This window comes from Pleurodeles waltl, chromosome 6 (assembly GCF_031143425.1).
Source record: "Pleurodeles waltl isolate 20211129_DDA chromosome 6, aPleWal1.hap1.20221129, whole genome shotgun sequence".
Taxonomy (NCBI): domain Eukaryota; kingdom Metazoa; phylum Chordata; class Amphibia; order Caudata; family Salamandridae; genus Pleurodeles; species Pleurodeles waltl.
This window is the reverse complement of record NC_090445.1, coordinates 1,609,790,850-1,609,803,070: the sequence shown is the minus strand read 5'-3', so window position 1 is coordinate 1,609,803,070 and position 12,221 is coordinate 1,609,790,850. Positions and strand designations below refer to the sequence as shown.

The 12,221-nt window shown below is 44.1% G+C and overlaps 1 protein-coding gene across 1 annotated transcript in view; it reads right to left on the bottom strand.

The window, feature by feature from the left end:
* The window catches only part of CACNA1B (calcium voltage-gated channel subunit alpha1 B), an 856,833-nt gene that overhangs the window by 128,020 nt on the left and 716,592 nt on the right, over positions 1–12,221 (bottom strand). The window contains exons 32-35 of the mRNA XM_069241492.1: positions 7,663–7,779; positions 5,690–5,755; positions 4,465–4,556; positions 2,681–2,831 (exon numbers count right to left, since the gene is read on the bottom strand). Coding sequence (XP_069097593.1) covers positions 2,681–2,831; positions 4,465–4,556; positions 5,690–5,755; positions 7,663–7,779 — 426 coding nt within the window. The remainder of the gene's footprint in view (positions 1–2,680; positions 2,832–4,464; positions 4,557–5,689; positions 5,756–7,662; positions 7,780–12,221) is intronic.

The following is a 12,221-nucleotide window of genomic DNA, read 5'->3' as shown; positions in this document are numbered from 1 at the left end:
ACCTTTGTAAACCTGTTCCGAGGTTTGCCGAACTGCTTGTGGTTACCCAGAGTTCTCAGGATTGGGTCTGGAGTTGTCCACAATACGAGGCCTTGAGCTCTAGGCATTCTGCTTCCATGTTTTTCCACCTCCTGAAGGTCTCTTGGGTTACAAGTGTGTTGCTGGATTAAGAAGTTTTCTAGTTAGGGAATAGTGCCAGATTCTTCAACTATTCCTGAACAGTGACCCAGCAGAAACTGTGAATAGTGCTGAGGACCTGGAATCAAAACCTAGCATCCACCAGAATTCAATAGAGCCCTTCTGGTTTGGCTTCTATCGTGGGTACACATGAAAATGGTGGCGGACCGATGGGCGGCTTGTAGTGTACCACAAATGCTGGTCCACTTAAGTGGAATGCACAACGCAGCATATTAAATGTTCAAAGGTTGACACGAAAGAACAAAATAGGACACCATTGGTTCCGCATAGGAAGCAAAAGTCGGGTTGTCGAGAGGAAGTGTATAGAGTTTGAGAGAGAGGTGCACATGAAGAAGGATAATAGCTGACCTCCTTTTTGAAGTGTTCAACAGGAGGGTCATTACAGCCATCCATTGACAAGAAAGCACTGAGGAAGTAAGAAATACGGTGAACAATTAGGAAATGAAAAGAAAAATTGCAATATCCGCATAAAGAAAGGGTTATAAATAATACTGCCTCAGCTGCACCATTCAAAGAATTAAGACCTCTGAAAGTCCTGTATATTTACCTCTTACTTGAGTTGCCTTGGTGTCAAAAGGTCAGTCCCAAAATTAGACATTTGTCATTATTTAGGTGCCGAACTGCATCCCAGCAGTTGCTATGGATACAATCTCACTACAAGCCTATTGTGTGTGCATATATTCAATAAGTGTATTGATGCATGACACAATACCCACTATCCATTTGCATAAATGATTTGTCCTTGTTATATTATTAGAAGTACCACTGTAATTACCTATAATCCAGCTCCCTCTGTGGCTGGAGAAAGAGAGATACAGGTACCCTATGGGGCAGATGGTTTGTGATGGTGCAGGCTCACCCGTGCAATGATGACAGGTGATAAAACACTTTCACAACCTATATGGTGATCTTGTTGTGTCGAGTTTCCTCTATAGCAGCTAGTCCAAGGCAACCACATAGCTCCTGAGCACTCTTTGTCCACAGAGGTGCCTCCATCCGAGCCTTCCCATCAGCTAGGCCATTTGAAGTTCTCCCATCGATCAGGCCAGGTACTCCGAGCAAATGTAGTCCAGCTCCTCAACAGGAGGGTATAGTCTCCATCTCCATAGGTCACAGCAGCAAAGCAACTCTACAGGCTTTTCAGACTTCGGGCCTGATTTAGCGTTTGGCAGAGGGGGTTACTCTGTCGCAAACATGATGGATATCCTGTCCACTGCATTACGATCCCATTGGAAATCATGATACGGCGGGCGGGATATCTGTCACTTTTGTGACAGAGTAAGCCGTCCACCAAACTCTGAATCAGGCCCTTAGACCCAGTCAACAAAAGCACCCGGGCAAAACTTCCAGAAGAATCAAGTTCTGACTAATAAGTCCCATACTTACATTCCTGTTCCGGGTTAGAACTTCCAGAAGAATCAAGTTCTGGCTAATGTGCCCCATACTTACACTCCTGTGCCGGATAAGAACTTCCAGAAAACCAAGGACTGGCTAATGAGCCCCATACTTACATTCCTGTGCCGGGTAAGAACTTCCAGAAGAATCAAGTTCTGGCTAATGAGTCCCATTCTTACACTCCTGTGCCGGATAAGAACTTCCAGAAGAACCAAGGACTGGCTAATGAGTCCCATACTTACATTCCTGTGCCGGGTAAGAACTTCCAGAAGAATCAAGTTCTGGCTAATGAGTCCCATACTTACACTCCTGTGCCGGATAAGAACTTCCAGAAGAACCAAGGACTGCCTAATGAGTCCCATACTTACATTCCTGTGCCGGGAAAGAACTTCCAGAAGAATCAAGTTCTGGCTAATGAGTCCCATACTTACACTCCTGTGCCGGATAAGAACTTCCAGAAGAACCAAGGACTGCCTAATGAGTCCCATACTGACATTCCTGTGCCGGGTAAGAACTTCCAGAAGAATCAATTACTGGCTAATGAGTCCTATATTTACATTCCTGTGTCGGGTAAGGTGGTACGTTGGACACGGCTGATTACACAGTGGTCAACAAAATCTTAGTTCATTGCTTTCTTTCTTGACTTCGAGACTTTCTGAACTCACAGTGTGTGTGTGCATGAGAAGTGCTTTGAACAAATCATGTGCTTCAGAGAGTCAAGGTGACATTCATCGAGCTGGAGCGCAGGTGGTGTTGGCAGGCTACAGCACACCAGTTGAGAGCCTCCTCGATCTGGGAACTCATTGGTCGTGAGAGGACACTTTGAACCCTCTACTGAGTTGTGTGCTGGGTAGCAGTACTGTCCTCTGACGAGAAGTGATCCTGCTACACACACTGGGCAAAATGAGCAATGTCGGCACCAAGAGCCCGTCAGTACTGACCCATTGAAAGTACTGGCACCCCCACAAAATGTTTTGTAATATACCATAGTTAACACAGCAGCATATACAATAATGCCCTGCAGAGCAACTTTAATGGGCCGAAAGGTAATATAACACACCCAAACAGCGTTTTCCTGCATACTTACCAGAAACGAACACAGAAAGATGAAGGAGACAAAATAAAAATAGGCGAAGTCATTTCCACAATCATTCTTGTCTAGCTTGGCTCGGGGGTCGCAGGGTCGTTTGCTGAGACAGGACAGCATGATCTCGTGCCAGCCCTCCCCGGTGGCGCTCCTGCATAGAGGAAACAACAAGAGCTGGCATCACATATACATGTCATGGAAGCCCACTGCGGGTGGACTCTCATCAAACCCTGGGGCACAGCGTATCAGAGTGCCACTGTTAGCCAACAAGATTTCAGTGCATGCGATCCTGTTATGTATGTGGAGGAGAGAGAACCAGTTGCTAAGGGAAATCAATCCAAAAAAGACATCATTCAAACATATGGATTTCATCCTATTCACAGAGGCTATGATCCCTACATTGGGCCACTGGACGCATAGGGCGCCCTAATTTGGCAAAGGGGGGATTTCGTACATTCCTTCATGGTTCATCTACAAATAGGATATGCTTGAGAGATGTTTGAAATTGAAAGTTTTTCAGGGCCACAACCTGAAACAGAAACTCAATACTCACTGTCTTAAAACACCAACCTGCAAAACTCTAGTGCATTTCTGCATGGTTCCTTGTGATTTTTTTATGGAAAAAACTATATATGTGATTAATCACGAGTGATTGTTTTATCAATATTCTCGAGGCTCTTTTAGTGAAATCTAAGGTAAATCTAGAATTCTGTTTTTCTTTATTTAACAGGGAGACCTCTCATACTGCCATTTCCCTCAACTTAATCATTTTGCACGTAAGGTTAACCCTTTCACTACTAGGGTCATACCGCTTAGCCCTATGTGACATCTTCTTTCCTTTTTCTTTGACCTTAACTTAATACCTAATTCACCCTTGCCGTACCTTATTCTTATCCTTCATTCATTCCCTTATTCTACCCCTAAATTTAACCTGCACCCTATGTTGAAAGTAACCCTTCCCTGAAACCTACATGTACCATTCAATTTTTTTTGTCAAACAATATTTTTATTCTCCATGTCCTCTTCCCCTTATTTTGGTATCTCCAGGCTTTTCTCTGAAGCAGAGCATGTCAAAGTTCTACATTACTTGATGCATTCTGATGCTCGTTTTTTCAAGGACATATATTAAGCAATTCAAAAATGAATGCTAGACCCACTTTGCCAAGAAGCATCTGGCCAACCCACGATATGGATCTACCACTGGTTATTGGCCCAAGAAGGTGAGCCGCCATCTTCTCTCCTTCATTATTGTTCATAATCTTGAATCGTTCCCACATCCAGACTTCGGGCCTGATTTAGAACTTGGCAGACGGGTTACTCCATCACAATGATCATGTCGAAATCTAGATCCCATTGGTTACCACACAGCTCAAAATCAGCTTCTGTATCCCACATTCCACTTATGTGCATTGGTCCATTTTCTCTCTTGCGAGGTTTGCACTATAAAAACATCACTTAGGTCTACACATTTGCTTCCCAAATCACTGGATTCTGCACTTATTTGGATTGTAACTTTGCTTGTGCAGCAAAAGAATTTGCTCCTACTCTAAAGAAAAATAATAGTAACAACTTTCCAGAATGAATCTCTGAGTTCTTCCACTTCACTTAATGCTATGGTATGTAACCACTTTTGCTTACTAAAGTCACAGTGCTAGGACATAAATTGAGACCCGTTCATTGTAAAATATAATTCCTCCACCTGTTATACCTCCCAATATGAATTTGTTAATAAAGATGGGTATACCTGGGACACCAGTGTACAGCACCTTTAGGTTTTCTCTTACCTGAAGAGAAGCATCAGCGCTTGCAAGAAGGTCCGGAAGTTATTGTGACGGTTGATGGACGTGTCATCATCTAGTGCAATGTTTCCAAATACCTGCAAAGGAAAGCAAACTAGTGTTACAGTGTACTAGAGTGTGGCTCAGCGCTACAGCAGACAAAAATAAATCAAGGACTGTCTGGATTCCAGTGCATGCTAAGGGATTTTCTGATGGGTCAGGCCAACCTCTGATATGCCACTCTGAGGGTCTGTGCCTCTGAATTAATAGGGCCCACCTCAGAAATAACCACTTACGGCCTTTGCTTCTCAAATATGAAGGGCTTACTTCAGACGCACCCATCTGAGGAGTGTGCCTTTCAGGTAAGAGTGCCACTTAATTCATACACACCAGTCTGATGCCTAGTGATCACACGTATGAGGGTCCACCTCGGATACACAAGTTTAAAGCCTTTAGCTCTCTAAGGCAAGATGAGGAGCACCTCATCAGACTCTGTGCCTCTCAGATTCTACAGGCCACCGCAGATACACCCACCTGAAGCCTGTTCCTCTCTAAGGCATAATGGGTCACCTTAAATACATGGTCTGAAGTATGTGCCTCTCAGCATGGACAGCTTAATGCATAACACCATTAGAAGCCTGTTCCTCTCAGGTATAAAGACATCTCAGATATACCCCCCTCAGATATAGCAGACTAAAGCTTCTCTGAGGTATGGTGTCCACCTCACAAACACTAGTTAGAAATGTGCCTCACACATATAAAGTCCAACTCAGATACACCAGTCTGTGGCCTGTGCCTCTGAGGTATGCAAACCCACCTCAGATACACCCATGTGAACATGTACTTCATGTTCGTCAGCCAACCTCATATACATAACTCTAAATTCTGTGTCTTTCTGAGGCATGAACAACCTCAGATATACCAGAATGATGCTTTTGCCTTTCAGAAATAAGGGTCCAACGTAGACAAGCCATAGTGAAGATTGTGTTTCGCTAATGTATGGTGGCATATCTTGGACAGCACACTTAAGAGGACAGTGCCTCTGTGAAGTAGGATTGTCCACTCCCAAAACACCAGTCACCTGTCTGAAGACTGAGGCCAATTACTTCTGTCTCTCACTGTCTAATTCCTCTCCATTTCTTTTTCTCTTTCATTTGTTACGATCTCCCTCTTGGATGTACTTGTTTTAGGATGTCTCATTTTCACTCCTGCCCGACACCCCTTTGATTACCTGCATTCCTATGATTGCGTAGATGAAGAAGAGCATCGCAATGAGGAGACAAACATAAGGCAGTGCCTGGAAAAAAGACAAAGGAGCACAGTTAATGCTGAGTGCAAGTGTGTGCCAAAGCGTCCATAAGATACCACGCCCTATTGTCACCTGTTCACCTGCTGCTCTCAAGTAACACTTTAGTAATATCCCCATTCATTGTTACTGAAGACAGGACCAAATACCAACAATGATCCAGAACACATCATCTGCGGAATGAAACCACTGCATCCTTCCCAGAACTCATTGTCACACATTGAACCACAATAAATCTTCAACCAATGCACCAAAAAACATCTTCACACACTCTCCCAGAAAAGATCTTCACCCTACCACACGACATATCTGCCCTCACCAGCCTTGAGGACAACTCCATCTGCTGTGCTGCTGACACATCTTTACTGGCAGCTAAAAACACATCTTCACCTAATATTCTCAAACCTCTCTACACCTGATTCCACAGAGTTAACCTTGACCCAGTATCATAAATATGTCTTAAATTGCTTCCCAAAGAAAACATGCCACTCACTGACATGGAACACATCATTATTCACTGCACTAGAACATATCTTCATCCACACCCTTCAGTTTCTCTGGGGGATGGAACAGTGTACAATGGCATACTGGGCTCAAGTTGGATTGCAGTGATCAGAAACTCTGAGACTTTTTGAGTCTGCACACAATGAGAACCCTCATGGATTCTTTTTGTCTGCCTGGTATGAGTGTCATGATGGACCCTTTGTGACTACATGGGTGAGAGTCCTCAGAGTACCACTGTGTTAGTATGGGATGACAGCCATCTGGTAACCCTTGTGTCTTCCTGGAATGAGAGCCTATGTGAAACGTTTATGTCTGCATGGTATCAGAGTCCTCATAGACATTCTGTGCCTGCATGGGATATCAGTCCTCAGACATCCTTCGTATCGTCAAAGGATAAGAGTCCTCAGAAACCACTGGTGTGGGCATCAAAAACAGTCCTCAGAGGCTCATTGTGTTTGTGTGGGATCAGAGCCGCCAGAGACTCTGTGTCTGCAGGCATGACAGCCCTCATGTGCCTTGGGTATTTCTGTAGCACGGGAGCTCTCATGAAGCCTTTGTGTCTGCATGAGTTGAGAGTCCACATCAATCTTTTGTCTCTGCACGGCAAGATAGTCCTCACAGAGGGTTTTGTCTCTTCATGGCAAGGCCGTCCTCATATACTCTTTGTGTCTGCATGGGATGAGAGTCCTCAGAGACCCTTTGTATCTACATGGGATGACAGTGTTTATAGACCTTTTCCGAGCTGGGAGTGCTCAGGGCTCGTGTCTGTGGGCTTGGATAGTGTTATGAGGCCTTTTGTGACTCGGTTAGAAGTTCATAGGGTGAGAATGCTCAGGACCTATTGGTCTGTGTGGAATCAGGTAGCAGTTAGATATGTCCACATAGATATCTCCTTTGTGGCTAGATTGGACTCTGTCTGTTGGCATGGGTTGGGAGTACTAGATATGTATGTATACTCGGTATAATAGCATTCTGTGGCCATCGCTGGGACTTTGAGATCAGTTTGGATGTGAGCGCTCAGCAATCAAAAGGTCTTCCTAGAGATAGTCATTCTGCTCTTAAGTGTCAACCTTGCATTAGAGTCCTGTCAGATTCTCACCAGATTGGAAAGGGTCTGCCCGAGGTACATTTCGACGTTCAGTATTAACCACCAACGAAAAGTACCCCATGAAATTATTCACTGCAGGAAATAATTAGAAAAGAAAGAAAACAAGAAATTCGCCCCATCCTCAGGAATTCACACTTATCCTTTGTTCTCTCACCCCACTGAGCCAGCCCCTCTATTCTCCCTCTACTCTACCAGGTCAACTGCATAAAAATCGAATAGAGAACACCACCATGTCCCACGTCTCTGCCTATAGCATTCAGTACCCATCAAGCCCACCAGCGCTCACCTTGAACGACTGGACAAAGGTCCATAGCAGAATACGGATCGTGTAGCCCTGGCGCAGGAGCTTGATGAGCCTTGCCGCTCGGAACAGGCGCAGGAAACTCAGGTTGATGAAGTTGTTCTGTGGGAGGAAAATTTGTCCATTTCCCTTCAGACATTTTTTTTTTTTCATTTTGTGACAAACAGAAGCGCAAAATGCAGAACAAAGCATAGAGCAGCAATGTTTCACCCTACAAGCTGCATCCTGATTTCAGGACTTAGGGGAAGCACCTGCCACAAGCAACAAAATGCAAAGGCCCCCTCCCCCACATGCCAAGCCTCCTTGCAAGGTGCTCATGAAAGGACAGAGAAGAGTAAGTTGAAGAAAATAAATTGTCCACAAAGTGAGCAATTGTAATTCAGAGAATTCCATGAGAACACTCACGGTTGAAGAATCTTTCCAAACCTGGCACTCCCTTGCTCCTTTCTTTCACTCTATTGCTTCAGGAAACACATTCCTCTTGTGCATTCCAGATTGTACATCGACCATCTGGCAGAGTGAAGAAATGCATCCCTATTCCCCAACAAAAATGCAACATACTTTCTAGAAAATTGCACTAGGAATGTTCCTACTTGCAGGGGCACTTCTTGTTCCGAAGGTCTGTGTGGGACAGTTCACAAGAATATGTGCCCTGCTGGAGGAGTACCTTACAAAGGTAGGGGAGGGTGAGAGGTTAAGATGTTCCTACAAAAATTCTGGCCAGCTGTCTTTATGCCACCTGTGAGATGTTGGGCTAGTAATGGATTTTACAGAGTTTCTGTCAGAAAGAGAAGATCTTAAATCAGACACAGCACCAACATTCCTGATATTCCATGCCTGATTTCAACAGTCCTGCTTCCCAAGTACCCACACTTTGGTCAATAGGATCTATAAATCTTACAACTTGAAAACAACATGCTAACGTGTGGAGAGCGGCCCTTTTTTCCTCTCTGTCACAATTTTAATTCATCGCAAACTCTTCCCTAAGTAGCCTCCAGGGCTTTGAAGATGGTATTCCATCAACAATTATTTACCCCCCATGCTAATCAAGCTATTCAGGTGCAGTGCTCTTAAAGAGGATCACCCCAGGTCGCACATAACACAGATTTATTTGCACTATGGGAAGGCACATTAAAAGGGGTGCCATGCTGAACAGATTAGTGTTGAAGAAACAATCAAAGTGGGCTGGTCTTAAACATGAGCTAGATCAGGGGGGATACATTAGGAAGTGTGCAAATGTTTTGTGAAACATTTGACTTCACTGCAGAGTACATACACTTTTCACAAAAAAGCAGGACTTTGAGCACTATTAACTTATATATCTGTTGGATTGCCCCATCAAAAACTCTGTCCGAGTGTAGGACATATATGCATGTGTGGTAGCACGTATTATTATTGGAGACTGACACTGCAGCAAAGGCAACGCTGTTCGTGAGCCCAAGAGAAAGCTCAAACATAGGTCTCTGGTCAGAAAGAAGATGTAACATGCATCTCTCATCAGGAAGACGCTCAAGCATGGTATCTCTGGTTAGGAGGAAGATCAAAGATAGTATCTCTGGTCAGTAAGGGAGGATGGGCTTATTAGGTATTCCTCGGGCTAAGTAAGGCATAAAAAACAATGCCTGCAGTGATATGGCTGAAACGTTCTGGAAGGACAAAGGTTGCTGGATGCATAAATGTTATTACATTACTCCACGCTGTTATCAGAGACACAGCAAGGAGCCTGCATGTGAGCAGCTTACAGGACAGCTCCATAGGGCTCTGACCTTTCCATTATGACAGAAAGAAGATAGTGAAGATTTTCCTTTGGGACTAACTTAAGAACAGTAGGGTCCACTCCTGGAGGAACAGAGAGGACGGCCATGGGCACAAAGGCTAGTGCTAGAACTAGCACGAGTCACTGGCAGGCAGACTGCCCCAGTTGTCGGTGGGACAACCCATCTTCACCAGATGCCAGGCACATTGAGGAGTCAGAGGTACCTTGACCTGATAAGCCTTAGTCAGACAGCTAATGGGCAATGCACTGCAGGTAACTAACTCTGTTGAATGGCTTTAGGGTACAAGGCAGTTCCCCACATTATTGTGGAGGCTGGAACCCACTCTCTGCATTCATCCATGGTCAAGGCTGTGTGTTGCACATTTTCCAGTCAGGATTGCTCGGCAAGGCCAACATCTAGGAGCGGAGACAAGAATGCTTCTGGGTGACTGAGATCCGTTTTTATCCAGTAGTTCCACACAACCATAGCATGTACGTAAGTTCTGCTTGTTTCTGTTCTGCAATAGGTGCAGTGATGTGTAAATTAACTTCAGAGTATGCACCCGCCTTGAAAGTACAAGTTGTTCTTGAAACTGAATCAGACTTGTAATTTAGGTTTTGTGTGCCCCTGGCAACCAACATAAAATATTAAGATTATCTATTAATGTTTGTGGATGATCTATTTCTCTGTACATGCTATGACAATGGACCAACAATCTAGCTCAACAATACTTGTATGTTTGCTCCATCAATAACAGTATTTTATTATTGCCATTTTCTGCTTCCAAGTGAGGAGAAAAATCACAATAAGTAATAATGTAAGAAACATGCTTACAAAAAGTTAACCTTAAGATATATGAGGGGTTTTATTATATATTTGGTAACAGTTAAAATATTAATAGTAAGAACAACATATTTTAGTTTTTTTGGAAAAGTGTATGTTCCATTTAGTTGACAAAATGACTCTAATACAACTTTTAGAACCGGAAGTGAGTTAAATCTCATGCACCCCCTTAGAATTTTATGGCCGGAAACAGCATTAGAATAATGTTTGAGAGCTGGCTTTATGAATATCAAGAAAACCCACACCCACCACCCCAAAAGAACTTGCATGCACACTCTCCCATCACTGCTGCTACAGCGTCAGGAGCAACCCACCTTCCCATACATCATTCTGCATTCCACAAAGGCGCTAAAATGCTCCAAATCAATTTCCAGGCATGCACGTTTACATTTTTCAAAATGGCGTCTTAGGTGGCAGGAAGAAGGGAGGTCGGGTGGAGAGAGGACAAAAGCAAATTTGTGATGGCATAGGCGAGGTTCAAACTTCAAATAAGTAGGAACGAGAAACCTTGGAGGAAAGAAGAGAAGTGGAGAAGGGGGAAGGGCAGTGGAGGGGCTGATGATGCACGCGAATTATGAGGACAGCAAGACATGGTGAGAAGAGAAAGCAAGGCAAAGCAGGCAAACAGTGGCAGCGTTCTCCTGGGACCAGCAGGCATCAGCTAGATGGGATGAAACAGAGCACTATCAGAAGACATTTACCTTCTAGACAAGGTTTGTCTTTTTAATTCCATTCCCAACCAGCGGTGCACCTACCCCCTTCCCTCAATCTTACACAAGACAGCCTGTTTTTCTTGTACAATAGCTGAGTCTGTTATCTGACTCAGGAGCCCCAGCACACTGTGTCAGTGGCTAAAGAGGGATTAAGAAACAGATCATTTTGTATGAGAGTGTTCTGCAGTCCAGAAATAGGTGTCGGTTGCATACAGGGGAATGACGAAACTGAATTTTAATCCCATAATACATTGAAGATGATCATTACTACTCTTTTAAGGTAGCCAACAGTTTCCTCTGTGCCATGACTGACTCTTACAGTCAGCTTCATGCATGTCCTACCTTTCAAAGGGGACTTAGCAGGTAGGTCGTTAAATATCAAGACCATCGGAAACAGAGAATGAGGAATTTGAAAACTCCAACATAATCTGTAGGAAATGACACACACTCCTTTCCCTTCTCACCAGAGGAAAAAAAAGTCAGGAGCCAAGGTTTGGCTTTCCCTGTCTACGAATTTCCAAAGAACACTGGGGAGCGTAATCAACTAGTTCCCACTTCTCTTTAAAAGAACTGCACTTCCCATCATTCTGTAGGCCACATAAAACCAGAGTGGCCCGGACTGAGCATGGGATGCGATGATGCCCACCCTGTACCCTCTTACAGTCACTTGCAGTTGGTCCGAGGAGAACTTTACTTGAGGCCACTTGCAAAGTTAGGAGGAGGCAGAGCAGTGCTCAAGGAGGTGGCACGGAAGGACACCTCTCTGTGTGCCTCCCACCTCTGGTGCACTGTATAGACATCCTCCCTGCATGACAGCAGTGCTTCTGCGCGTGCAAGGGATGCATGCAATTGAAGAGAAACAGTCACTCAGCATTGTTTGATGTGTCGAAAGATGCATTCAGCCAGCTTCAATGTAGAAAAGTCAATGGGATCTTTATGAAAACTAGATCCATTGTCAAATTATTACCTGCTGTGAGCTGCAAGGCTCTGAGTAGATTAACCATCACCGTAAAACCTTTTATCAGTATCACCACTTGGACTTTGACTGTGTGATTTCCCCTTAGAAGCACTTGCTACCATAACATGTCAAACTAATTGCTTTGTGTGATATAATCATCTGAGGAACACCTAAAATTGTCACACTGTTCTATGTAGCCGGGACTGAGAATGCAGTTAATGAGGATCACTCATCTCCTGGGTGTGTGACAACAGAGAAATATTGCATCAGTTA